The sequence below is a fragment of the Rhineura floridana genome, chromosome 4, assembly GCF_030035675.1.
Source record: "Rhineura floridana isolate rRhiFlo1 chromosome 4, rRhiFlo1.hap2, whole genome shotgun sequence".
NCBI classification, from domain to species: Eukaryota; Metazoa; Chordata; class Lepidosauria; order Squamata; family Rhineuridae; genus Rhineura; species Rhineura floridana.
This window is the reverse complement of record NC_084483.1, coordinates 181218605-181246243: the sequence shown is the minus strand read 5'-3', so window position 1 is coordinate 181246243 and position 27639 is coordinate 181218605. Positions and strand designations below refer to the sequence as shown.

At 43.6% G+C, this 27639-nt stretch overlaps 1 protein-coding gene across 1 annotated transcript in view; it reads left to right on the top strand.

The window, feature by feature from the left end:
* The window catches only part of LRPPRC (leucine rich pentatricopeptide repeat containing), a 177873-nt gene extending 156674 nt beyond the window's left edge, over nucleotides 1-21199 (top strand). Inside the window, exons 35-38 of the mRNA XM_061625407.1 lie at nucleotides 3315-3389; nucleotides 10896-10980; nucleotides 18397-18539; nucleotides 20110-21199. Of these exons, the coding sequence (XP_061481391.1) occupies nucleotides 3315-3389; nucleotides 10896-10980; nucleotides 18397-18539; nucleotides 20110-20178 (372 nt within the window). The 3' untranslated portion in view covers nucleotides 20179-21199. The remainder of the gene's footprint in view (nucleotides 1-3314; nucleotides 3390-10895; nucleotides 10981-18396; nucleotides 18540-20109) is intronic.
* Nucleotides 21200-27639: the final 6440 nt, after the last annotated feature.

Sequence of the window (27639 nt, the reverse complement as noted above, 5' to 3'; positions counted from 1 at the left end):
TTGGGTGGGAGTCGCCCACCTGTTAATAACCTGATGTCATACAACATCAGGCGATTGGAAGTTCAAGCTGGGGCTGTAAAGGAAACTTGGATTTGTATTTGGGACCTTTTTTGTTGTCGTGCAAGGCCACAGAAAAGGGTTAGTGGAAAAGAGTTAAGGATAAATAATACATAAATGTAAGAATGTTAATCTATCAAACAATAAAAGCAAACTTTAAATACTTATTCCAAAGACGCTTATATCACCAGTTGATGAGACAAATACATATTTTTTAAAAAATGCTCCTTTGGCCTTTTGGCCAGACATGTTTCAACAACCTGTCAACAACCTCAGCAAATGGCATTCAGAAGCATCTGATCCTGAGGATACTGTATAGCCAGCATTACTAGTAGCCATTGATGACCTTATCACTCATGAATTTGTCTTAATCCCCTTTTAAAACCATCAAAGTTGGTAGCCACCAATACATCCTGTGGCAGCAAATTTCCATAGTTCTGTGTGAAGAAGTACTAACTTTTGTCTGTCCTCAGTCTCCCACCATTCAGCTTCTGATGAAGCTGGATTCTAGTATGAGACAGGAAGAAAAAAATATCTGTCCAGCCACTTTCTCCATACCATGCATAATTTTATTTGCTCCCATTACTCACCTTTTTTTCCTAAGCTGAAAAGCCTCAAACGTTGTAACCTCTGCTCAGGGGAGAAAGAAGCACTGAGACAGGTTACCTTTTTTTAGGATAGCAAACCACTTAAAGACCAAATATAGCTTGTTCTTACATTTTTCTTTTCTAACGTGTGGGGAGGAAGACATTCTAGGATTTTATTTATTTTTTGTGTCATTTTGTTTGTGGTCTGAGAAGTAAATGGAATCAGAACGAAGTGCATGTTGTGAGAAGTGGAATAATAGGGACAGAAAAAAAACATGAAGAATTATTTATTGGGTTGGATCCAGACTTTGCCCCTCCACAAGTCGAAGGGCTCCTTCCGTACATGGAGGTAACCATCATCCGATAGAGGCTTCCTGGTGTTGGTATGGGGCAAGGCAGTGATTTTTGCCAATTTCCCCTGCAGCCCCTACCTCCCATGCTTGCAGTTCCAGAGGGTCCCCCAGCACTCCAACTTTACACGGGGCTAAGTGGAATAAAGGAATCTCCATGTCTCACTACATCACTGCCTTTAAAACTAAGGGGACTTGCAAAAGCAGATTGCAGTAGATCATGGGGACTCTGAAGTTTTAAGGGTTTTTTTTTAAAGTAAGTTAAAATTCCTATTAGCAGTGCTCAAAGTGTCGGGTGTTCTTATCGTTGTTCTATGATGATTTTCCTGCCATTATAAATTGTTGAACATTCAGGCTGCAATCTTAAACAGATTATCTTGACCCATTCCAACCTGGGTTCAGACCTGGCTATAGGACTGAATTGGCCTGGGTTGCCCTGATGGATGACCTTTATTGGAAGAAGGACAGAGGGAGTTCAACCTTGTCATTCTTACTGATCTCATTTTGATACCATTGACCATGATATCCTTCTGAGCTGATCCTATCTCCACGGTCATTTTCAGAGAATAGCATTGGGTGATTGTCTTTTGGCCCCCTGGCAGTTGTGTTGTGGGGTGCTGCAGGATACTATCCTGTCCCCAGTGCTCTTTAACATCTATATGAAGCCCTTGGGAGCAGTCATCAGGAGATTTGGGGTGAGGTGTCAGCAGTACGCTGATGACACCCAACTCTGTTTCTGTGTAACATCTGAATTGGGAGAGGCTGTGCAAGCCCTAGATCAGTGCCTGGACTTTGTGGGCAACCCATATTTTGCACTCTGAAATGTAAACAGTTTTTTAATGGTTTGCTTATTTTAGTGGAGGAGAGAGAAAGATTGCCATGCAGAGTGTGGAAGCTTCACCCTCTGACCACTGGAAATATTTTTCAGCAGCCACCTTGGGCTTCAACAGCCATATGGGCTATACACTTTAAAGCCTCTCATACATGCTACGCACGAAGCCCGAGAGGCCCAGTTCCACATTTTTGTTGTATGTGTGGCAACAGAAATGCAGAGCACATGTGCATTTATGTTTTACTGAAAAGCCTTTACACCCACATTTTGTGACTGCTTATCATCAATGGCTCTTTGCTAGCTCTCCATGTATAACAAATTGTTCAGAAATACATTTTGCTACCATACTACATTTTTCGTCAGTGTCTTGATGTGTATGTTTATAAGTGTCCCTCATAGAGAAGTTGTTTACCTTGAACTTTGGCAATTCTTCGAAAGGGTGGGTAGAAAACTAATGATAACTGATATGCAGGGATTCCTACTGGGTTTCTTTTTGCCGTTCAGTGTAAGAGTGACATTTCATTTGGATCTACAAGAATTGACAAGACATCATTATATATATTGTGTATTCTTAATGGGTTGTTGAATTAGTTCTTCTTCACAGATGTCTGCTTATAAAGTAATTCCATGTGTGCTTGTGCACATACATGCTTTGCAAAGTGGAGTATGCTGATCCTCTGAAGCGTTAGCATTGACAGAATATCTTAAGCTTTTTTCTTAGGGGGAAAAGAACTGCGTTTTTCACATTTGCAAGATGACATCTCTGAGCATAAACTAAAACATTGTCTCATACTTGGTTTCTTTAAAAATATGTTTTATTTTTTATTGGTATAGTTTCTGAGGTGGGATAGACACTTGACTTGTCAGGTCTGTCACAGAAACTTTTTTTGAGTTTAACTTTTGTCTCTTGAGCACTGGTTGTCTGTTGCAGAGAAAGCCTTTTATAAAATAGAGAGATTGAAATCAGTCCTTTTGTATGCATAAGTGTGGGTAATTATACTTTAAAGAGAACTTGCTTTGTACATTTTAATTTTTATAAAGAAACGAGCAGTTATCTCCCTGACACCTTATTAAATGTATAATTAACCTTATGATCCCTAGCTCACTTGTGAATGCTTGGCAGAATAATTGGAGAGGAATCGTTCCCCCCTTTCTTTCTTTTACAGTCCTAAATCTCTTTTCTGTGGGATGTTAAAGCATTTGTTCATTTTCTCCCCCCTTTTTGAGCAAGCCTAATGCTTATTGTGCCAAGGACAGAAAAAGAAGGGGGAGAAATAGTTTGGCACCCAATTTGTTTTCCTTTCTGCACATTTTTAATAAGTGGTCGACTATTAAGGCCTTTGGTAATAATAATATAGTACTGGTTATTGTGAACCTTTCTAATTGGAAGTTTTCACCTTAGCTAGTTTTATTTATCAAGAGCCTACAGTTGCTTTTACTCATTTAATTCTCTCTCCCCCTTTCCCTCCCCTATTTCTCTCTTTGAAGAGATGCAGTGCAATAGGTGAGCAAAAAAGGAATCTGTTGGCTTTCGTTATAAAGACAGCCCAGCAACCAGGACAGGTATATCAACTCTTTCTTTTTTTTACATGAATGTGACTCCTATATTCTCTCTAGCATCTCCACTAGTCAGAGCCTCCCATCATGGATGCCTCCATAGAGAACCTGACTCCACACCCTCACAGTCATCACTTCAGAAAAGGGAGCAAGCTTTCCTCTGCATCTGGAGAAATTAGTTGATGGAGGCACTGCCAAATTGTTCAAGAGCTAGATCCACTTCATTTTTAAATGAAAGTTGAGGATCTCTAGATTCTAAGAAGACACAAACTACATGTTCCCATTGGACAAATTATGTCTGTCTTGACAAGATTCAAAATATGTCTGTGTATTAAAGTTTACATTAGCTTAATTGTGAGGCATGCCATTTCCTCCTCTTGATCCATTCCAGAGAGTGCCATCAGTTGGTCCATGTAGGGATTCCTAATGCCTGCTGCCATCCAGTTCTGAAGACTATGTTCTTTTTATCTGAGTGGCCAGTTAGACAGGCTGAACACTCCTGTTATGGCTCATAGGGCATTAAAGGAAAAGAGCAAAGCTAAGAGTATTTGAATTCTTTAATATGAGAAAGGGAGGGGAGTTCTCTTAAACGGTACATTTTTGTTATTTATAAGACCTGCATTTCAGAAAACCGTGCATAAAATATTTATTTGGCAAGTGGTGTTCTGCTTGCTAGTAATTGCCCTGTTCCAAAATGCATATGAAGCTTGAAAACTACACATTTGCGACTTCTTTTGTATATGAACTTGCATGCTAAACTTCTAAGGACACAATCCACTGAGAAGGTATTCTGTATAAGCTCCATTAAAGGAGTGGAAGTTGTGCCAACCATGATCCTTTTCCAGTGGATTCTCCATCTTCCTAAATATGTATATTTGGGGGTATATTAAAGGTGAAGGCTTTTTTTCCACAGGTAGCCTGCCATCAGATTTCCCACCAACCCCGATATCGCGGCCGCCATTGTTAATTATTTATTCAATTCTTTTACAGAGGCCCCTCAGCCCGGCTGTTCATTCAGCCCGGCTTGGGCTTAATTAGGCTTACTGATATCGCCTCTCTCGCCTGTTTTTTGGCACCCTCCGGTGGCATATCCTTCCAGCTGGCTCCCGGCCATTTTCAAACCCTTCTAGGGCCTTAGTGAGAGGCTCCGATATCGCGGCCGCGATTTTGTTTCGTTTTTTGCCGCTTTTTTCTTTTCTAATACTTTTCTCACTTGTGGGACTTGTGTAGTCTCCTGTTAACAAACATATACTCACCTAATATATTCACCTAATCAGTATTTCCCTCAGACACATTAAGTAGCCCTGTTGTGAGACTTGTGTAGTCTCCTGTTAACAAACTTATATTCACCTAATCAGTATTTCCGTCAGATACATCAAGTAGCCCTGTTATACCACACCTTCCCCATTGTGTGTGTGTATATTTGTAGGTGCACATCCAATTGACTTATGCTCCACCTTCGGTGGCGCATTATTAGTCTGTGCACCTTGGCGGTACCGCACCTTCCCCATTGAGTGCGTGTATCTAGCCCTGGCCACACTGCGATTGTTAAATAAGGCTTATCTTTTCTGGCAGTGTAACTAGCGGTCTCGCACCTTCCCCATTGTGTGTGTGTACTTAGCTCATGGCCAAGTTGGCAGTGTAACTAGCGGTCTCGCACCTTCCCCATTGTGTGTGTGGACTTTGCTCGTGGCCAAAGTGGCAGCGTAACTAGCGGTCTCGCACCTTCCCCATTGTGTGCGTGTACTTAGCTTGGCGCCAACCTTACCCGAGTCGTTATTTTCCTCGTGCTGGGCGTACTTACTCCTGTCATACTGTCTCTAGTCTGTCCTATACTATTTCTACCTTAGCTCTGTTACCGCTCCTTCCCCATTGTGGGCGTTCATTCAGAGATTGACATGGCGGATTTGAACTCTGAGGTGACAATATCCCCTGAAGCAGGCCGTCCATCACCACGCCAGCCAGCTAAACATAAACACGCCAAGGCAAAAGCAAAGACTAAACACCTGTCTGGTTGCCGGGCGCCCAAGAAGGCACGCTACGTATCACCCTCGCTTCCGGAGAAACCTCGCCATGCAGCCGTTCCTGCACTTTTCCAGTCTCCTTCTGAGTCATCAGAGGAAGAGTTTGAAGGATTCCCCAGTCAAGCTCCTCAAACTCCACCTGGGCAGCCTCAAATTCCTCCTCAGGAACAGGCGCTACCGTCTTCCACTCCCCCAGGGATACAGTTGACCCCTGACTTCCTGAAACAACTACGAGAGCTGCTGGGGTGCCTATCCCATCCCCAGCCTACTCTACATTTGTCTTCTCAGCCCGGAACCTCACGACAGCCCAGCTCTGCGAGACAACCCGGTGACAATACTGATGCTCCACTACCCTCTCCTAACCCATATGAGGTGGTCAGGGGTAGATTGGACGTAGAACAATCTCAGTCTGATGACTACATGAACGTTTTTCAGACTGACCTGGATGAATGGAGTGGGGAATCTGACCAGGAGGAGGAGATCTCCTATTGCCTATTTGACCCGGCGGATTTCTCTCATCTGTCACGTAGAGTCATGGACACTCTTGGCATTCAACCAGAACTTGTACAACCTGTCAAGGGTGCCAGAGTTCTCAAGTCCCCCAGATCAGTGCAGCACTTCATTCCCGTACCAGACCCCATTAAAAAACTGACCAGAGAAGAATGGGCCCGTCCCCTTCGTCCACGTCGTTCCTCCTCCTTCGCCAACAAGCTCTATACCCTTGACCCGGAATTCATGTCCTTTCTGAACGTCCCGGGGGTGGACCAACCTATTTCCAATCTTGTATCCCGGTCTCTCCTCCCAAAGGAAGGCGAATCACTGTTCAAGGACCCCTATGAGAGGAGGCTTGACTTTGTCTTCCGTAAGATCCATGAGGCTTCCGCTCACTCCATCTGGGCCTCTTCTACCGCCTCTATCTTCTCACGGGCTTCCATGATGTGGTTAGAGGATCTCCTTGACAACCCCAACCCGGATCCCGCCAAACTAAGGAAATGTATCCTCAAGATACACAAGGCTGCTGCCTTTGTGGCCGACGCCACGTTAGACACTTCCCATCACGGTGCACGCGCCCTTGCGGCCGAAATTGTAGCTCGTCGTACCCTATGGCTCCAACATTGGGATGCCGATTCGACTGCCAGAACCAACTTATCCTTAGCTCCATACTTGGGATCTATGCTCTTCGGCGAGGACGCACTCAAAGCAGTCCTTGTCGACCCCAAGGACAATCGTAAACCTGCACTAGCTACGGCCAAAAGAGACGACCGCAGACCTGTGCGACGGTTTACTTCTTACCGTTCCTTCCAACCCTTTCAGAGAGGACGACCTGGTGGACGAGGACGGGATACCAGGCCTACAAATTTCCGTCCCTCCAAGGCACCCTGGCCCAGACAACGCTCACAATACAGGGGCCAATACCAGAGCAGGCAGGCATATGGCAGAGGAACCCGTCAGCGCAGGCAGTTCTGACTCCATCCCCATTGGAGGCAGACTCTCCTTCTTCTCCAGCATCTGGCTAAACTTGACAAACATCTCCTGGGTCAGACTTCTCTTCACCCAGGGCTACAATATAGAATTTTGGCGGACACCACTGGACAAATTTTGCATCTCCCCCGTCTCCAGGGCACGCAAAAAGGTCATGCAGGACGCCCTACGACATCTACTAGAGATAGCCGCTATAGAGCCTGTTCCTCCATCCGAACAGCTACAAGGCGTGTACTCCGTCCTCTTTACGGTTCCCAAGCGAGACTCCTCATGGAGGGCGGTCTTAGACCTCAAGGGCCTCAACCGCTTCGTCAAATACCGCCACTTCAAGATGGAATCTCTGGCGTCTATTGTAGAGGCTCTACAACAAGGGGACTTTATTGCGTCCATCGACCTGAAGGACGCTTACTTACACATCCCAATTTGCCCGGGTCACAGACGGTTCCTGAGATTTGCACTAGGCCACCTCCATTTTCAATACCGGGCCCTTCCATTCGGCCTCTCCTCAGCCCCCCAAGTCTTCACCAAAGTGATGGCCACCATGTTGGCGTATCTCCACCTCCAGGGGGTCCATATTTATGCTTATCTCGACGACCTCCTCCTCTGAGCAGGCTCCCGGGACTTGGCCAGCAGGCAGATCCAGTTCACCCTAGAGGCACTACATTCTCACGGCTGGCTGATCAATGCCGAAAAAAGTCATCTACAACCAACTCAGCGCCTCCAGCACTTAGGAGCAATACTGGACACATCCCTAGCCATGTTCTTTCTGTCCCCAGACCGTATTGCTTCCATCACAGCCATGGCAAACTTACTTCTACATCGCCCCACAGCAGATGTCATGTTTCTGGCCCAGTTTCTCGGGGCAATGATCTCCTCCATCCACATCGTTCCGTGGGCCCGACATCATTCCAGACCTTTACAATGGGCTCTCCTACCATTTCAAGCGGACATTTCCAGGTCCAACCATCGCGTAATTCCTCTGGGCCAATCTCTGAAGCAATCATTCCGCTGGTGGGTATCCACAACTTCCCTCACCAAGGGGGACACCATTTCGGGACCCAACCAGAGTCCTAATCACCACAGATGCCAATCTGTCTGGCTGGGGAGCCCATTGCAACTCCACCTTTGTCCAAGGCGTGTGGTCAACCCAGGACCTAAGTCACAACATCAACTGGCTGGAGCTCAGAGCTGCTCATCTGGCTCTGAGACACTTCCAGCCACTATTCGCTCTACAACATGTCCTCATTCGGACGGACAATTTTTGCGTGAAATCTCACATCAACAGACGGGGGCACAAGGTCCAGGGCTCTGCAGGAGGAAACGACACGAATCTTCGACTGGGCCGAGTTCCACCTCCTGTCATTACGAGCAGAACACCTCAGCGGAACTCTAAACGTTACGGCCGATTGGCTCAGCTGGCAAAAGGTCTGTCCGGGAGAATGGAAGCTTCATCCGGCTGTGTTCTCCCTTCTCCAGCGGTGGTTCGGCCCCCTCTCGCTGGATCTCTTCGCCTCCAGCCACAACTGCCAACTGCTTCATTACTTCTCAAGGTACCTAGAGCCAACGGCGGAAGCAGTGGATGCTCTGATGACACCATGGCCAGACGGGCTCCTGTATGCCTTCCGGCCTATATCCCTTATAGGCAGGACATTGACAAAACTCCGACTCGAACAGACACGGATTTTACTCATAACACCTTATTGGCCTCGCAGACCCTGGTTCTCAGACCTCCTCTCGATGTCAATGGCGGATCCTTGGACCCTCCCAATCAGGCCGGATCTTCTCTCCCAAGGTCCAGTTTGGCATCCGGACCCGAACTGGCTCAGCCTGACAGCCTGGCTTTTGAGCGGACACAGTTGATCTCTGCTGGTCTGTTTCAAGGGGTCATAAACACTATTTTAGCATCTCGGCGTCCGTCAACTACTCGAATCTATCAGAGTGCTTGGCGTGCTTTTTCCAGCTGGTGCACTTCCAAAGGTTTTTCAGCACCCCAAGCCACTGTACAGCACGTTCTACAGTTCCTACACAGAGGCATGACATTGGGACTCAGACCGAACACCCTGCGTAGACAGGCCTCCACCATCTCCTCAATTCTGTCTGTTTCTTCATCGGCAGCACCCCTAGGCACTCACCCGCTCATCAAACGCTTCTTAAGAGGAGCTACCCACCTCTCTCCAGCGGTACGTCACCACTTTCCATCCTGGAACCTCTCCAAGGTTTTGCAGGCATTACAGCGACCTCCATTTGAGCCTCTTGCCTCAGTGCCTCTAAGACTGTTGTCTTTTAAAGTCCTTTTCCTCGTGGCTATCACTTCAGCGAGGCGGATTTCGGAGTTACAGGCCCTGTCATCGGCCCGTCATCTCTGCGTATTCCATAAGGACTCTGTAGTCCTGAGGCTGGATCCATCGTTCTGTCCTAAGGTCAACTCAGTGTTCCACAGTAGCCAGGACATTGTACTTCCATCCTTTTGTCCAAAGCCGGTCCATCCCCTCGAAAAGGCCTGGCATTCGCTGGATGTTAGGAGAGCGCTCAAAGTTTATCTCTCTCGCACCCAGGACATTCGACAGACAGACGCATTATTTGTATCTTTCCATCCGAGATCTTTGGGAAAAAAGGTGTCCAAATCCACTTTGTCCTGTTGGCTTCGAGCCTGTATTTCTCTTGCATATCAGTCACTTAATTTGCCAGTGCCGTCTAATATCACGGCTCATTCGACCAGGTCTGCTGCCACTACGGCGGCTTTCCTATCTAATGCTCCTCTTACAGACATATGCAGGGCGGCGGTATGGGCTACCCCTAACTCCTTTGTGAAGCATTATAAGATCGATCGCTATGCTTCAGCTGACACCTCTTTCGGGAGGCGTGTCCTGCAACACGTTATTTCTGATTTGTAACTCTCTAGGAATCCCTCCCTATTAGGGGGCTACGTTGGTACATCCCAATCTGATGGCAGGCTACCTGTGGAAAATGGTCCCTTGGACCCACCTGAAGGGTGATTTTCACAGGTACGCCTGCCATCACGTCCCTCCCTTGTGGGGGATTTCTGGGGAAATTTGTTCAGCTTTTGTATATAGTTCAACCTATATGTCTCGTGCTCTGTCTGATTTTCTTTAGTTAAAACCTATTCTCATGTTGCAAGTTCTATGATATTTGCTATGTATATTTTCTTTGCTGCTGGGGCTTTTGCCCTTTGGTTACTTTCAGATTTACCACTTCGGACTCGTCATCATGAAGACTGGAGTGGGAGGGGCGCGAGCCCCAGGTTTTAACTCTAGTGCATTCTTGCCTTCGGACGCTAGATGGCAGTACTACCCAATCTGATGGCAGGCGTACCTGTGAAAATCACCCTTCAGGTGGGTCCAAGGGACCATTCTGATTTGCTTAAGTAGGATGCAATCCAGGAAATGCACATGTCGCATCTGCTGATAGCCACCTGTTGATGTTGTCATCCTGCTCTCCCAAGGGAGCCCAGGGTGGCAATTCTGAGCAGTTCCTTCAAAGCAGCATCCCTCATAGGAGCCCAATAAACATCTTAGAGTCCTTGATGCAGGAGTGCCATCAGGGTTTCCTGGACCCGGTACACTGTATGTAGATTGGGCCCCTTCCATTCCCACTCACCCCCCACAATCTATTGGCAGGAACTGCTGTTTATGTACATACACTACTTACTTACTTTTGTTTAACAAAAATTATATACCGCTTGAATGTAAAGACATTGGATATTAATATTACGAACACGAACAGTTATTTTGAATCACAGTAACAACAGTTATAAATAGTTCAAAAACCACAGTCATATATTGATTAATAGCAGATCAGTAAAACGGAAGAGTGAAAACAGATCAGTATTACACAACTTCCTTGGAAGCTGTTTCTTCCACCATATTAATACTACGTGCACTTTATAATACAATCCTGCATATTGTTTTCCTTAATTCTTGTGAACGGGCTGTCTCCCTTGATATTACATAACAAAGTTCTGTTTCTGTGCCTTTCATTTTTCTAGGTCTACAAAATCAAGACATTGTTGGATCTAGTTCCTGACTCCATAGATAAGACAATTCTTTACTCTTACCTCATGAAATGCCATGGTAAGATGCTGCATATTTTATTTCACATTGTTCGTCAACATGTATAACAAGAGCATAACAGAATTCAAAATGTGAGCGTTTGGAACTTTACAGTCACATCTGGAGGTCTTTAGAAAGTGAGTGTTCTAAGGATTGTTCAGGGCACACATTGTTCTATGAGATCTGGGTCTCCTACCCCATGACAAGCTACTTCAGCGGCACTGGGGAAGCTTACCTAGCAGCTGGTTATGATGCAGCATGAATGGAGAAAACAGCATTTTTAACAAACCTGTAAAGGAGGCATAGCTCAGTGATTGAGCATGTGCTTTGCATGCACAAGATCACAACTCAGTCCCAGGCCTCTCCAGTTAGAGACTCTCAGGTAGTCCAGAAAGGGCACATTTTCTATCTTAAGACCTCAGAGGGCCACTGCAAGTCAGAGTAGGTCACAGTTTTCCAGCCTTCAATCCCAGATGATGTTAGAGTACAACCCACTTCTCTCTAGCCATTTTAGCCAATGGCCAAGGATGATAGGGGTTGTAGTCTAACAACATCTGGAGACTCAAGGTTGAAGAAGGCTGGAGTAAACAGGTGTACCTGTGGTCTGTTCTAAGACCAAAACTTTAGTTTGTCGTCATTTTTACCTTGCTTCATTTTATGCATCAGTATTAGAAACGATATCAAATCCTTTTTTGATGTCAAAATATTCATATCCGTTCGATGATAGCAATAAAACATTTTTCACCATGAACTGATGTGTGCCCTGCACCCTCTCATCCCATAGGAGAGAATAATGGGAGTGCGCTGTGTATATTTAAATGCAGTGTTTTCTTGGCTGCCCAATCTGTACCTGGAAGAAAATGTGTGTTTTTTTAAATCAGGTGGTCAAAAAGTTAACACATTCAAATACAAACAATACAGCATAGTTCACTCTTTTCTTTCTGGGGAAGATCACATGGGAGCTCAAGTCTCTTCCCAAATCAACATTTCACTCTGGAAAGGAGCAGGTCAAAGAGAACCCTTTTAACAAACCTTATTAAAATCTTATATTATTTAACAGTTTCCTTTCTTTTTTGCCCTAATTCAGACTTCTGTACTGGAGAGGGAAAAATGTAATTGGGTTGGCTCCAGGCTGAGTTTGTTGGACTTTATGTCCCATTGAATCCAATGGGACAAATTAGTCATGACTTTCACTTATTTTAATTGGAATTAAGATCATCTAATTTAGTCTGGAACTAACCCACTAGGTGTATGTCAATAGTAGCGTTATTTATTTTATCTTATTTAACAATATTTATATACCACTTGAATGTAAAGACCTCTAGGCAGTTTACGAACAAAAAAATCAATAAAACAGTTAAAAACAAGTAATTAAAAACATATTTAAAAGAATTAAATTTAGGACCTTTAGTGTAGAGGCGCCTACCCTTTGGAATTCACTCCCCTTAAATATTAGACAAGCACCATCTCTGTTATTTTTTTCGGCGCCTACTGAAGACCTTCCTCTTTCAACAAGCCTTTTAAGTAGAGACCTTATCCCAGTCTGCATCTGTGTTGGAATTGCTTTTTAATATATTTTTAAACCTTCTTTTTTAATGTTTTTAAAGCTTTTTTAAAAATGTTTTTAAAGATGTTTTGTTTTAATATGTTGTTAATGGTTGTTGTGTTTTAATATATTTTGAAGTCTGTTTTTATGATGTTTTAAAGTGTTTTTAGTGCTTTTGTTTGCTGCCCTGGGCTCCTAGTGAGAGAAGGGGCAGGATATAAATAAAATATGTAAATAAATAATAAATTAAATAAGTTTAATGAACTAAAAAAATTAAAACAGATCAACATCTATGTGTCTGGACAGGCTTGCCTAAACTTTAATCAGGTGCCAAAAGAAATACAGTGAAGGCGCCTGCCTGATGTCAAAAGGCAGGGCGTTCCAAAGAGTAGATGCTGCCTCACTAGTATTATGTGGCACCTATAACAGTGCCTGTTCCACAGAGCGAAGTGTTCAAGGAGGCACATATGGGGTAAGGCGGTCTTCCAAGTAAACTGGTCAAGAGCTGTCAAGGGCTTTTTATAACAGTAGTAACACCTTGAACTTGGCCAAGTAGCAAATTGGCAACCAGTGCAGATCTCTGAGCAGAGGTGTTATATGCTGACCAAGTCTCCCTCCCATCAGCAATCTGGCTGCAGTATTCTGCACTAATTGCAGTTTCCAAGTCAAATGCAAGGGAAGCCCCACATAGAGTGCAATTGCAGTAATCCAGTCTTGACGTCACTAATGTTTGAACTACTGTGGTCAAGCTCTCTCAGTCTAGAAATGGTCATAGGTGTCTCACTAGATGCAGCTGATAAAAGGCACTTCTAGCCACTGAGACTTCCTGGGCCAGTAGCAGAGCTAGATTCAGAAGCATCCTCAGGTTGCATACCTGTGCCTTCAGGGGGAGTTCTACCCATCCAGAGTAGTCAGTTAACCAATTTCACTGGAACTATTCACCTGCAGTGCCTCCATCTTGCCAGGACTTAAGCTCAGCTTATTTTCCTTCATCCATCCTGGCACCAGTCTAGGGCCCACACAGCCTCTCCTGATTTGGATGTTATGGAGAAGTAGAGCTGAGGTGACTACTCCTTGCCCCACAACACCTAGTGAGCACTCCCAGGGGCTTCATATAGATATTAAATAGCATTGGGGATAAGATGGTACCCTGCAGCACCCCATAGCACAACTGCCAGGGGGTGGAAAGACAATCATCCAATGCTACTCTCTGGACTTGGACCTGTAAGGTAGGACTGGAACCACGGTAACATGGTGCCCCTCCATCCCCATTCCCATTCCCATTCCATGGAGCCAATTCAGGAAGAGACTGTCGTCAATGGTATTGAAAGCTGCAGAGAGATCAAGAAGCAGGAGCAAAGTCACACTCCCCCTGTCCCGCTCTCTACAGAGGGCGGCATCCATCAGGGTTACCAAGGCTGGCTCAGTCCCATGGCCAGGCCAGAATGCAGAATGCAACCAATCTAAATAGATTTGGGCAGGGGACGTATTATGTACTTCAGGTGTTATTTTTGTGACAGTTTTGCTAAGGTATGGAAGATGAAGATACTAGGCTCTAGGAGGACAGTGAACTTTAAAGACAGACTTTTTTCAAAGCCTGTTTAACTTGTGGGTGTTCATTCTGCTTCTCATCGTGGATATAAACCTCTGTGTCCGGGGGGGGAGGAAACCCCCCCACATTGTTAGTCTTCCAAGAATAAAGAATTACTAAGAAAACGTCTCAGTTGTGCGGTCCATTAAACATAATCTCACTGTTACATCTTCCTTTTTTTGTTTTTTCATACAATAGATACTTCTATTTTAAAGAAATGGGAAGTTAACAATTTCTATTATACCTTCATTAAACCATCACTTTGTGCAGGTTCTGAAGCCTCCCACAGTTGGAAAGCAACTCATTCCCTTGCAGCTGTGAGTGGGAAGTTTTCCTTGACAAATGGAGGGGTCTGAAACATGCATCTCTACAGATTATAAGCTTTTTATTTTTCCCTGTGTATTGCATTAAATAACTCCTCTTAGGAAGGCACATACCAGAAATGAAAATCAAATCAGTTCAGCAGAAAGATTTGTTTACTTATTCTGTCACTCTCATAAGTAAAAGCAGAGCAAGGCTTTTGCTGTTCCTATATTTTTTTTAAAAAAAATAGGAATTAACAGTTATAATTTTTGTATATTTTGCATGTAAAAGCTGTCAGGTTCAATCCCTGGCATGTCCAGGCAGGGTCAAGAAAAATTCCTTACTGAAACCCTGGAGGGCAGCTGCTAGTCAGAGTAGAGAATACTAAGCTAGATGGACCAAGGGTCTGATTCAGTACAACAAAGCTTCCTATGTTAGCAAAAAAGCTCTTTTTACATGTAACACAAATCATGGTTAGTGATCCATGAACTAGTCTTATCAAAGTGCCAGTCTTGCATGGTTTAAAACAAACTGGCAAATTTCATAACAAGGCAGTTTCAAACCATGGGTTACAAGGCTGGCTAGTTAAACTAATAAGAATTTGTTAAACCAGGATCCCTGGTTTGAATGTAATAACTCAGGTTTTCTACAAAAATGAAACAAAACCCACAGCACAGCAGGAGAGGGGAGCATGCAAGACTGACACTGAATAGTCCAAGAGGAGTTCTGGCTATGTCATTGTTTACTCAAAGAATTTATTTATTTTATTTATTTAATTACATTTCTAGACCGCCCTAGAGCAGAAAGCTCTCAGGGCGGTGTACAACAAATAAAATCACAATTAAAATATGAGCAAGTGTGAAAAATATAGTACAATTATAAAAACATTAAACATGATAAAAATCTGAAATAGAATTGCCATTGAGTTTATAAATTAAGATCCATATTAGGTTTAAAATATTAAATTTAAAATGTTTAAAATGCCTGGGCGAAAAGGTAGGTTTTTACCTGGCGCCGAAAAGATAACAGAGAAGGCGCCAGGCGTATCTCGTCTGGGAGGGCATTCCATAGTTCGGGGGCCACCACCGAGAAGGCCCTAGATCTAGTTGTTGATCTCCGGGCCTCTTTATGAGTTGGGACCCGGAGAAGGGCCTTCGACGTCGAGCGTAGTGAACGGGTAGGTACATAGCGAGAGAGGCGTTCCACCAGGTATTGCGGTCCGATGCCGTTTAGGGCTTTATAGGTAAGAACCAACACTTTGAATCTGGCCCGGAAACATATCGGTAGCCAGTGCAGCTGCACCAGGACAGGTGTTATATGGTTAAATTTCTTTGTCCCAGTGAGAACTCTGGCCGCAGCATTTTGCACTAGCTGAAGTTTCCGAACCGTCTTCACAGGTAGCCCCACGTAGAGTGCATTACAGTAGTCCAATCTAGAGGTTACCATAGCATGGATAACTGAGGCGAGATTCTCCCTGTTCAGATAGGGTCGTAGGGCTACCAGCCGAAGCTGGTAGAATGCATTCCTTGCCACCGAGGCTACCTGAGCCTCAAGTGACAGGAGCAGATCTAATAAGACCCCCAAACTACGTACCTGCTCCTTTAGGGGGAGTGTAACCCCATCTAGGGCAGGTTGAACGTCAACCATCTGGGCAGAGGGCCCTCCCACCAACAGCATCTCAGTCTTGTTAGGATTGAGTTTCAGTTTATTAGCTCTCATCCAGCCCATTATCGCGGCCAGGCAGCGGTCTAGTACATCAACAGCCTCATCTGACGAAGATGAAAAGGAGTAGTAGAGCTGCGTATCATCGGCATATTGCTGGAAACGCACTCCAAAACTCCTGATGACCTCACCCAGCGGCTTCATATAGATATTAAAAAGCATGGGGGACAGAACTGAACCCTGCGGGACCCCATATTGGAGTACCCAGGGACTCGAGTAATGTTCCCCCAGCATCACCTTCTGGAGACGATTCCCGAGATAGGAGCAGAGCCACCGCCAAGCAGTGCCTCCCACTCCTAAATCCGTAAGTCGCTCCAGAAGGATACCATGGTCGATGGTATCAAACGCCGCTGAGAGATCAAGGAGAACCAACAGAGTTACACTCCCTCTGTCTTTCTCCCGACAGAGGTCATCATACAGGGCGACCAAGGCCGTTTCTGTACCAAACCCCGGCCGAAAGCCCGATTGAAATGGGTCCAGATAATCAGTTTCATCCAAGAGAGCCTGGAGTTGGCGAGCGACCACATGCTCTAGGACCTTGCCCAGGAATGGAACATTTGCTACCGGCCTATAGTTGTCCAAATTATCAGGGTCCAAGGAGGGTTTTTTTAGGAGCGGTCTCACCACCACCTGTTTCAGGCAGGGTGGGACCACTCCCTCTCGTAAAGAGGCATTAATCACCTCCTTGGCCCATCCGGCTGTTCCATTCCTGCTAGCTTTTATTAGCCATGAGGGGCAAGAAGAACTCATGCTTGAAATCTGCAGCTCTAGGAATTGCAAGATCTAACATAACAGTAATACAATCTTCTATATCAGTCCTTTTCATACTCCTAGATTTCTCTGTCTTCATGGAATTGCACTGTAAGTGTTGCTTTCTGGCTCTGGGTCAAATGCACTGTTCTTCAACTTAGGGTCCCCAGATGTTGTTGGACTACAACCCCTATCATCCTTGACCATTGGCTAAGCTGGCTGGGGTTGATGGGAGTTGTAGTCCAACCCAATCTGGGTCCCCAGATATAGTTGAAGAAGAGTCTTGTGGATTCATCATGTTCTGAGAACAATGGACTGTGCTGTTTTTAAAAACTGGTTTCTGACCCTGAATTGCACGGAAAGAAACATTGAAACTGTATGAGCAACTTACTACTTAAAGCCCAGAAATTAAAGGAGACCCATTTCATGCTTAATGGTCATGGATGAAGACTTCACTTTGGAGGTCTTACGGTCTTCTCAACACATTTGTGTCATGCTTATTTATTGTTACATTTATATGCCACCTTTTCTCCAAGGAGCTCAAGGTGACATATATGGTTCTCCCCTTCCTCATTTCATGCTTGCAACAACTCTGAGGTACATTAGGCTAAAAGATAATGACTGGCCCAGGGTCACCCACTGAGCTTCCTGACTGAGTATGGGCTTGGAACCTGAGTCTCCCAGGGCCTAATCCAGCACTCTATCCGCTTCTTTTTTTAAATAGCTTATCAGTCTATGGCCTTCATCTCAGGCTGTCAGTAGACAGTAATCTTTTGACAGATTAGGTAGGTATACATCAAAGCCTAACTAAAAGTGACTTTTAGGGGGAATCCTCAAGGAAGGATGATTAAGTGTGAGAATTTAAATTTAATAAAAGCTGCTGCTCATTATCAAAAGGAAATGGGCCAAGTTTAGTGTTTTCTGCCCATCAAAGTTTGGAAAGTGGACCTTTCACTCGTTGACTAACAACAGATCTAGAAATGTCTCCGTGAAGAAATAAATTCATGACCTATCAGGATTGTGAACAACCCTGGTTTAAAAGAAGTATTGCAATGATCTCAAGTGAGCTTTGTTTTATTTGCATGTCTCTTACTACTAGAAGGAAAGCAGCACACGGAAGAGCAAACTGTTACGTTACAATATTAACTGGAAGGGGAAATGGCCACTTTTTTCCTCAAACTATGTACAGGGACAAGGGAGTTGACTTATCTCTGAGGCCTGCTATGCAGCAGGAGCCTCAAGAGTCCTGAGACTTGGCGCCCCTGCTTGTCAGCTCCAGTAATTAATCACGAGGCAAATTTAATCTGCAGTTATAAAGCTTTTGTTCATTTAATCACAGCAATTAAATCGATTAAAGCCAGCATCTCTACTTTAGGTCTGCTTGGGCTGAAATTATTACAGAGCAACACATTTGCACTTTTATGAATTGAATGGAACTGGGCATTTCTGGCATAATGCATTTTGGTTGATTGCTAAACTGTTTCATCATCTGCAATGTTTTCTTCTATATTTTTTTCTTCCTCAGCATTGGATGAGGATGTGACTTCTGCAAAAGCTCTATACGATAAAGTGAAAGCTGAGAAATTACACCCAGATGAGTTATTTCTGAAACGTTTGGCAGTTCTCCTTAAGAAAGCAGGGGAGCCTGTTCCTTTCACTGAACCTCCTGTGAGTGTTTACCAGTATTTCAAAGAAAAACCTCTGTAAATGTGTGTGTGCTGCTAATAAAACAAGTGGCATGCTTCATTACACTGGGATTAAGGCTTAAGAGAGAATGTCCCAGGCTGAAGACACATGAGGCCAGCACCCTGCTGAAGCTAAGCAGGATCAGGTGTGGTCAGTGCCTGGATGGAAGACTGCTTGGGAACCATATGTAAGCCGTCTTGGGTTTCTATCATGAAAATAAATGCGGGGCATAAATGTAATAAATAAATAATGTACAAATGAAGTGCTGAGTATATTGTAGACATTGTATTAATCCGGTATTAGACTTGACTGTTGAGAGAAGAAAGTCTTCTGGGGCTTTTGTGTTTAAAATATAATAACGTTACTGGGCATTCATGTTGAGGTGTGAGTTTATTGAGCATCCTTGGAACGTTTTATTTCTAGCATTTAAACTTTAAATAATTTCCACATGCTTTAGTTCAGAATGAGTTTAGGTCTGAGCTAATTGCTAGTTTTTAAACTTGAACACCCCCCCCAAAAAAATAGTATTTGTAGGATAAAAATGTTAAAACATAAGAACTAATTTTCTCAGGCAGCTTGACTTATCTTTACTAATTTTGCCAACAAAAACACAAACCTTAGCCCCTCTGTAAATCTGTTTAATTGAGGGGAACAAATGTATAAGAAATGAGACTTTCTGAAATATCTTCTTCAGTATATTACTTTAGGAGAAGCCAAGTATCAATGAGAACATTGGTGCTTTTACAATTGGTAATGCTTTTTGGTTAGAGCTCAGTTATCTATTAAGTCCTATTTTGGAGGTTCATTCATTTGGAGGTTCATTTTCTGTGGCTGCAGAAAGTCATAACTGTTCATTTAAATGCCTGAGGGGGCTAAATTAAATCCACATGAAAATTTGTGCATGGGCTTTCCGAACATTCTCCAACTTGGTGCCCTCCAGATGTTTTGAACTACAGCTCACGTCAGTTTGGGACTGATGAGCGTTGTAATTCAAAACATCTGAAAGGTGCTGTTCTATTCAGAAGTGAATTGATATGGACGACGTGCTCCACTCTTGTTCAGATCAAGGGTTCCGAAACTGAATTTCATTGTGGTGGTCCATGGCATCTCTGTGAAGAACACTTAACAATTTGAATTCTGTGGAATTGCATGGAATGCACATTTATATACAATAAAACAATATAAGAAATAAAGAGACATAAAAATACAATTAAAATCATACAGCATCTAGCACAACTCATTACAGTTTGTAGAACAGGCAGAAAAATATTAAGTGGACTGTCAAGAGCCTCAGCAATTTTCAGGTGGTGCATGGGGGAAAAGTTGGGGAATTTTTGAAGTTCAAGAAGGTCTTCCCTCAACATGTGTAGACAGTTGCTCCTTCTAATCCATCAGAGAATGCCAGTCCTCATTCTTTTCTTGGTCAGTGCTAGGAAAGCAGGTATAGAACAGTGGAGATGGGGGGATGGGGATTTGATCCACCATTTGCTTAGCATATACACTAAAATGACTCTTGTCTCCAACCTTCTTTTCTTCCTTTAATCCACTGTAGGAGAGCTTCAACTTCTATGCAGAGAAACTAAGGGCTGAACGAAAGGGGCATTCATCAGATGAAGATTAATTTTTTAATGCTTTCGTTGCTGCTAGTAATATTGTGACTGTGAAAAGATTGTTTTCAAATGTATTATTATCAGAAAAAAAATAAAATTGAAAAAAAGATTCTTCACTGTACCGACTTGTATAAAATTACATGACTTTAAGCAGTTTGGAATGACTCTTTTTTTCTGAAGCAGTTATAAGTAGATTGCTGTACCTGCTAACACAACTGTAAAAAAGATTTTCACTTCCTTCAGGGTTATGTGCGTCCAGTGTACACATTTGCCATCTCCCCGTGTGCCTGCACACATTTTCCACAAAACAATTCCAGCTGTGTGCCAGGGAAACCCAAATTCACAGAATAAATTTGGGTGCAGTGTATTTGTGTGTGTTTTTTGCTTGAGAAATCCAGAATTTCTTGAACAAAAAGGGGATTGACTATAAGGGGAAAAGAGCATGGACATTTGGTGTAAGTGACCACAATGGGCTTAAAGTGGCAAATAGCAGTAGCCAGGGATGCAGAACTGTGCAGGGTGTTAGCCCTGAAAATCCATGGTGGTTTCTGGTGATGAATTTCCAAGCATTTCCCTACAGCCATAAGGGATGCAATGAACACTGATATGCTGCCAAGTTCAGCATTAGGAATCAGATTTCACACTTCTCTTGGCTTCTCCAGAGGTGCAGAATTCACACAGCCCCAGACCACATGGGTGTGTTGACAATCAAAGCTTTCAGGCTTTGGAGAAAGCCTTAATTAAGCTGTATATATTTCCGTGAAAACATCAGTCTCTTAGCATACAATTGCTTTTCAGAAAGCCCGTAATCTTCATAACCACTGCATACTGTACATTAAAGCTCTGCCTTAGATTTTCTTTTACTTGTAATATACAGCATAGAAATCTGGGGAATAGTAGGAGATAATGGATAATTTGGTTTCAGCCAATTGATACTTGCTGATGTCTTCGTCAGACTTTTGGACAATAGACCATACATTTGAGCGATCAATGCTAAGTTTGTTTGTAATTAATCATACCTGTCCTATGTGTATACAAATAAACTTACAGATGTTCTAGTTTTCTTCTTTGCGTATAAAGCATGCCTTATTTTTTTCCCCTAGTTTTTTTTCCCCCTTTCACAGTTGGGAAGTAGGAAAAAATACACTTTCCGGAGCAAACATACTAAAGGTTTCTCCACCTGGCTGTCTCTTTCTAGTTGTTTTTCCAGCACTCTTGGTGGGTGGGGTACACTACAGAGAGATCATGGCTGGCTAATCTAGCTGCAGGCATGTTGATGGTATATTTTTAGCTATTAAAAATGTGAGAAGATGTAACCCATTCTCACCTTTAAAATGTCATTTAGAGCTGTACGGTATATTGGGTCAGAATGCTGGACTTGGAAGACTATATAAAGCTGCCTTATCCAGAGCCGCTGGTAGTTAGTATAGATCAGGGTGGGGAACCTTTTTCAGCTTGAGGGCCACATGCCAGCAATGAGCAGGGTCAGAGGCAAAAGTAGGCAGAGCAATTAATATAAATGTTACTTTGTACAGTGGGCTAGTTTATCCACACACACAGTCCTCTATCCTACAAGCAACAGTCATTAACATGGTTCAAAGGTGCATTCCAACCAGGCAAAAACATTCAAAAAGCAAGGCTGGAGGGGCCTGGGGAGAATCCAAGGGTCAGATAGGTTCCCCACCCCTGGTATACAGGACTGAAGTTGATGGACCCAGTGCTCTGACTCTGTATAATACAAGGCTAAAACTTAAAGGTATGTGTTTTAACTTGTTAAGAAGAGTTTGATGTGATAAATCAAGGGTAGCCAACCTGTGCCTTCCAGTTGTTGCTAGACTATATTTTCCATCAGGGATAGTTGGAAGTTCAAGCCCAGCAACATCTGGAGGGCACCAAGTTGGCTGTAATAAATGCATGTTTTAGGCACATCTGCATACTGTGTACTTTGTTTTGCTATTGTTGGTTTTCTATTATGTTTTACTTCAGAACTGAGATGCACAGTTCACATAGCAGCCAGCTCTAACATCCAGCTAAGGTTTGGCTCCCGCTCCCGAAGCACAGCACCAAATCTGGTAAGGAAGCATAAGATCCGGCTGGATCAGTCCCATGGCCCATCTAGTCCAGCATCCTGTTCTCACAGTAGCCAACCAGTTGCCCATGGGAAGCCCACAAGAAAGTGTCCTGCTAGTTTGCTGTGAAGAAACTGCCCTCCCTAGTCCTGCATTCTTAGCACCAATTCCAGGACGTGTGTTCCTTGTTTTAATACAGATGAGTTCTGTGCTTGCTGCCTGCTGGAGGAAAAGAACAGTCCTAACAGCATGATCTATTGAGTTGTTGGCCACTCTTGGAAGGATGGGTAACTGAAATAAAAGTAGGCACCTTCAACTTGAGGAAGACTTTAAGCCCTGAGGATCAGATCAAACTATACATGGGATGATCAATTACTTAATGGTTCCTTTCCCTCTTCATAGATAAGTGACAGCCAACATGATACCCTTCAGATGTAGACTAAAACTTCCATCATCCATGATCATTGGACATGCTTTCTGGGGCTGATGGGACTTGGAAGTTCATCAACATCTGGAGACCACCATGCCTTAGACAGCTCAGTAGTGGCCCTACCCTTCAGAGGATGTTCAATATGCGAGTGTGTGCGTGTGTACACACACTATCCTTATTTAAAATTATAAAATTGTGCATGTTGTGGCAAAAGACATTTTCTTTCTCAAAATGTTTCACACTGTTGTCCAATGAAATTAATTTGCAGTAGATTCAGAACCCTAAGAATGGCCATTCAACAGTAAGCCAAGTAAAGCAACCCATGTTACAAAATCCTGTCACTTTGACAGATGCTTAGGTGATTGTGAACGTGCACCTTCAGCCCCTTTGGTTAAATGGTAAGCATTCTAACATGGAGTTAATGGCTGACTCCTTTCATTTGAAATATGTCACTATGGGCGATTCTCTACTGTTAGGAAATGTGACCTGTTCGCTCTGAACCAGCATTGCAGGAGGGAAAGTTTTCCTGCCATCACCATTTGTGCCAGGTCTCCTTTTGTACATTGTACATGAGAGCTTTGTAATGGTGTCTACCTTGGAAAACATAACGCTTTTTAAGCATAAACCAAAGAAAATGAAACAAACATATTAAGAGGCTAAAAGTTCTTTGCCTAAACAAATATATATAATATTTCAAATCAAATATATATAATACTAATATATATAGCAGTTGGGTATATATATATTGCATTCTAAAAAAGCAAAAAAGATAATCTACAGCAAACTTGCAAATGCTCCATGACAGATCGGCATTTCAGGGAAACCTAGAATGCAAATCCTTTTCCACATGTGCAAACTTTTCTTAATTTTTAGCTTTGTATTTAATAGGCCACCTTCTATCAGTTTATTTTCTTTGGGGGGGGGTTACAACCATGTAAAACAGTGCCAGTAAACATGCAGCCACTAGCACTATAATAAAACAACACAAGACAAAGTTCAGTGGCAATCAGGCAGCATGTCTAAATTGACAATGTGAACAGTTTAAATGACCTCCCTGAGAAGGAGGGTGTCATTGTCAAAGATGACCACTCCCTGCTCACCACTCATCTCACTTTTGATGGCAGGGGCATCCCAAGAAGGGCGGTGGAAGATGACCTCAGCATACAGGCAGTTTGGCTCAGGAGGAGGGTCCCAAGCTTTTTAGGGCATTATAGATAACCATTAGCACCTTTGAATAAGGCTCCCCCACAGACCAGCAGCCAGTGATACACTTTTTTGTAAAGCATTTTAAGCAGAGAAGCATTAAGTATATTTGAAGAATTACTTCCACTCTGCACCACAGCTTAAAGAAATCGTGTGTCCTGCATTATATAAACCCAGGGTCTTCGACATGGCACCCTCAGCCACACAAGGGCCTGCCAAGGTTTCCCCTGGCACCCATGACAGGACCTGTTGTAACAAAAATGGCTGGAGACTTTTTTGTTCTGGCTACCCATGCTCAGCAGTTCACTCTCTCTGTCTGATCTCTACATTATTATTATTATTATTATAACCCGTCCTTTACCCTGAGGTCCCAGGGTGGGTTACAACAGTTTAAAATATTTTCTGAAAAACAATTAATTAATGAAACTTTATTTTTACCCTGCCCTTTTTCCGAACTGGAACTCAGGGTGGCTTACAAATAAAACTACATGTAGTTAAAAACATACATAAATATACAAGTAAGATACAATTAAACTATATGCAACCTTAAAACCATGAAACAGGCACTTAAAATACTAAAAAAACAATTTAGAATAATACAAATAACAGCATAAAACAATAAACAAACCTTGTAGAGCCCAATCCTAAACACCTTCTATCTCAAAAGCCTGTCGGAATAAAAAAGTCTTTACTTGTCGACGGAAGGATGGCAAGGAGGGAGCCATTCGTGCCTCCCTATGAAGGGAGTTCCAGAACCTAGGAGCAGCCACTGAGAAGGCCCTATCTCGCGTCCCCACCAACTCCGCTTGCGAAGGTGTTGGGACTGAGAGAAGGGCCTCTCCTGAAGATCTCAGGGCCCAGGCAGGCTCATATAGGGCGATACGGTCTGACAAATAGCCTGGACCTAGGCTTTATAGGTCAAAACCAGCACTTTGAATTGTGACCGGAAACAGACTGGCAGCCTGTGGAGCTGTTGTAACAAGGGAGTTGTATGGTCCCTGTAACCAGCCCCAGTTAACACTCTGGCTGCAGCTCTTTGTACCAGTTTAAGTTACCGAACAGTCTTCAAAGGCAGCCCCACATAGAGCACATTACAGTAGTCTAAACGGGATGTAACTAAGGCATGCATCACCATAGTCAAATCAGGCATTTCCAGGAACGGGCGCAGCTGGCGCACTAGTCTTAACTGGGCAAAGGCACTCCTGGCCACGGCCGAGACCTGGGCCTCCAAGTTCAGAGCTGAGTCCAGGAACACACCCAAACTGCAAACCTGTGTCTTCAGGGGGCGTGTAACCCCATCCAGCACAGGCTGAATCCCTATTCCCTGATCTGCCCTTCGACTGACCAGGAGACCTCTGTCTTGTCTGGATTTAGTTTCAATTTAAACAACTTAAAATTAAAACAACTTAAAATCACAAACATCATGAAAATAGGGTGGATCCTAAAAATATACATCTCAGGTTTCAAAGACTAGGGTAAAGATTGGACACCCTTTCCGATTGGACACTCCATTTCAATGCTATCTAGAGGAGAAGAGACAGCTGCAGTGGATATGCTCGTGATGATTGGAAAGGTTAAAGGGAAGCACCAGTGACGAGGGAGGGAGGCCTTTTGCAGTGGGGAGGTTGAGTGCCGTGGGATTCACAGTAAGTGCTATCATGCCACAAAAACATGGAAACTTTTGGTTTTTACAAGGTGAGCCCCCCAAACTGCCATCCAGTTAAAGCTGATATTGGTTCCTATGGATTGCACTGGATTGCCACAGCCACCATAGTACAAAGATCCATATTTTGTGCCATAGTGACTGTCATTGGCAAGTCCTAGATCTGTGATTTCACAAGTCAGTCCATGGAGACATACATGATCTGCCATTGGTTTGGGGAAAATCCTATGCAAAAATCATGCCAGTACAGGAGGATCCCTGGTTTTTATCTGACTTTTACTTTCTTCCTTTTTCCATGCCCTGCAGCAGCCATTTGTTACTGGCACACACAGGCCCGGCACCAGAGAGCAGCCAGGTTGGGCCCTGGCCGAGGGCCCCTGTGGCCCAGAGAAGCCCCTGAAGGGCCTCTCCAGATGTTGCTGAACTACAACTCCCATCAGCCCCAGCAAGTATAACCAATGGCCTGGGATGCAGAGAGTTGTAGTTCAACAACATCTAGAGGGCCAAAGGTTCCCCACCCCTGCAGTAAAGTATTATCAGGATTTCTTTTCTCTCTGGACACTAGGGATGGGGTTCGCTACCTAGTTTCGCTCTGTTTGTATTCCGATAGTCCATCATTCAATCCCGATCCACCATTTTTTTTGTTCCCGCTTGCTTTTGCACTCGCTGATTCAATCTGCTATTGTTGGTTTTTTGGTGGCGAAAAAAATTATGTAATTTTTAACATAAATGCTTGCATAAATCCATGGAAGTTAATGTATAGTAGCTATTGCAATTATGAAGATAATTGCATACAATGGGGGGGGATTCAGAGAGAAAAGCCTTGCCGATTACAGCCACAGCCTGTCACAAGAAAGCAGTGCCGGTCCGAAAAGACGGTGGACTGTTGGATTTGGTCAAAATCCAGTATTAAGTCCCATTTAGCGGCTATTCTCCCCCATCCCTACTGGACGCTGCATTATTTAAGTGACTCTACTAATAGTGAAGGCTTAAGAAATATATAGTTATTCATTTTATTTATTTATTTAAAAGATTTCTATCCTGCCTTCTACCCTACAATAGGGCACTCAGGGTGGCTTACAAAAATAAAATCAAACACGTACATAACAAAATTGTAAACAATCAACTCACAAAAACATTAAAATAAATTAATAAAATACATAAAAAGAAAGCCATCAGCCAGAAATCTCCTACTAAAAGATTACCTGGCAACTTTGCCACCCCCTGTTAAGGGAGTACCACTGATTTAATTAGTTCTTGCTTATCCAAATTCCAGCACAATAAATTGCTCAGACAAGCATTGAAGAACATGTCTGGGAGACACCTGTACTAGCTCTAGAATGGCTCTCCTGGATCAAGGCAAAGGCCCACCTCGTTAAGCTTTCTGTTCTCAGAGTGCCCAGGTGCCTATGGGAGCCAAACTTGTGTTCTCCAGCAACTGGTCATCAGAGGCACTGTGGCTAGTTGCCATTGAAAGCCTTAAGGACCTTGCTCAGGCCCATTTCAGCCTATGCTTAATAAATTCCTTTCCACTGTAGCAGAAATCTTCCTGTTTTCTGAAGATGTCTGGGTGACCATAGAAATGGAACTATTAACATGACAACCAGCCTCACTGTCCAGTAATTGTCAGCCACCACTGATAGCCATGATGGGCTAGGGACACGGAATGGTGGTACTCTATCCCTTGGCATCTGTATGGTGACAACCTTTTACTAAAAACTGAAATGGTTTTCCAGTCTAATTTTTAAAACTTTGAATTGGAAGAGTGGGAAACCAGTTCAGTTTTAGTCCAGAGGCGCCAAAAGCCGACAGCAGTAGTGTGTAACTAGAATCCTGCCTTAATTAGTTTTTTATGTGGAGTGCTTATGCCATCACGCCCAAGCTGAAGTAATCACCGGCCAGTATCATTTACCACAGAATCTCAGCCCCGCAGAGGGTGTTTCACAGCCCCTGAAATAATACTGACATCATAGTTAAGAGGCCAACACAGGTGGAGCTGTCATCATCATGAACAAAGAGGTGACTTTCCAACACCACTTTTTACAGGACTCTAACAAAAGAAAGTACACAACTTGAGGAAGGAATGTCCTACAAATGTTCAGGCCCA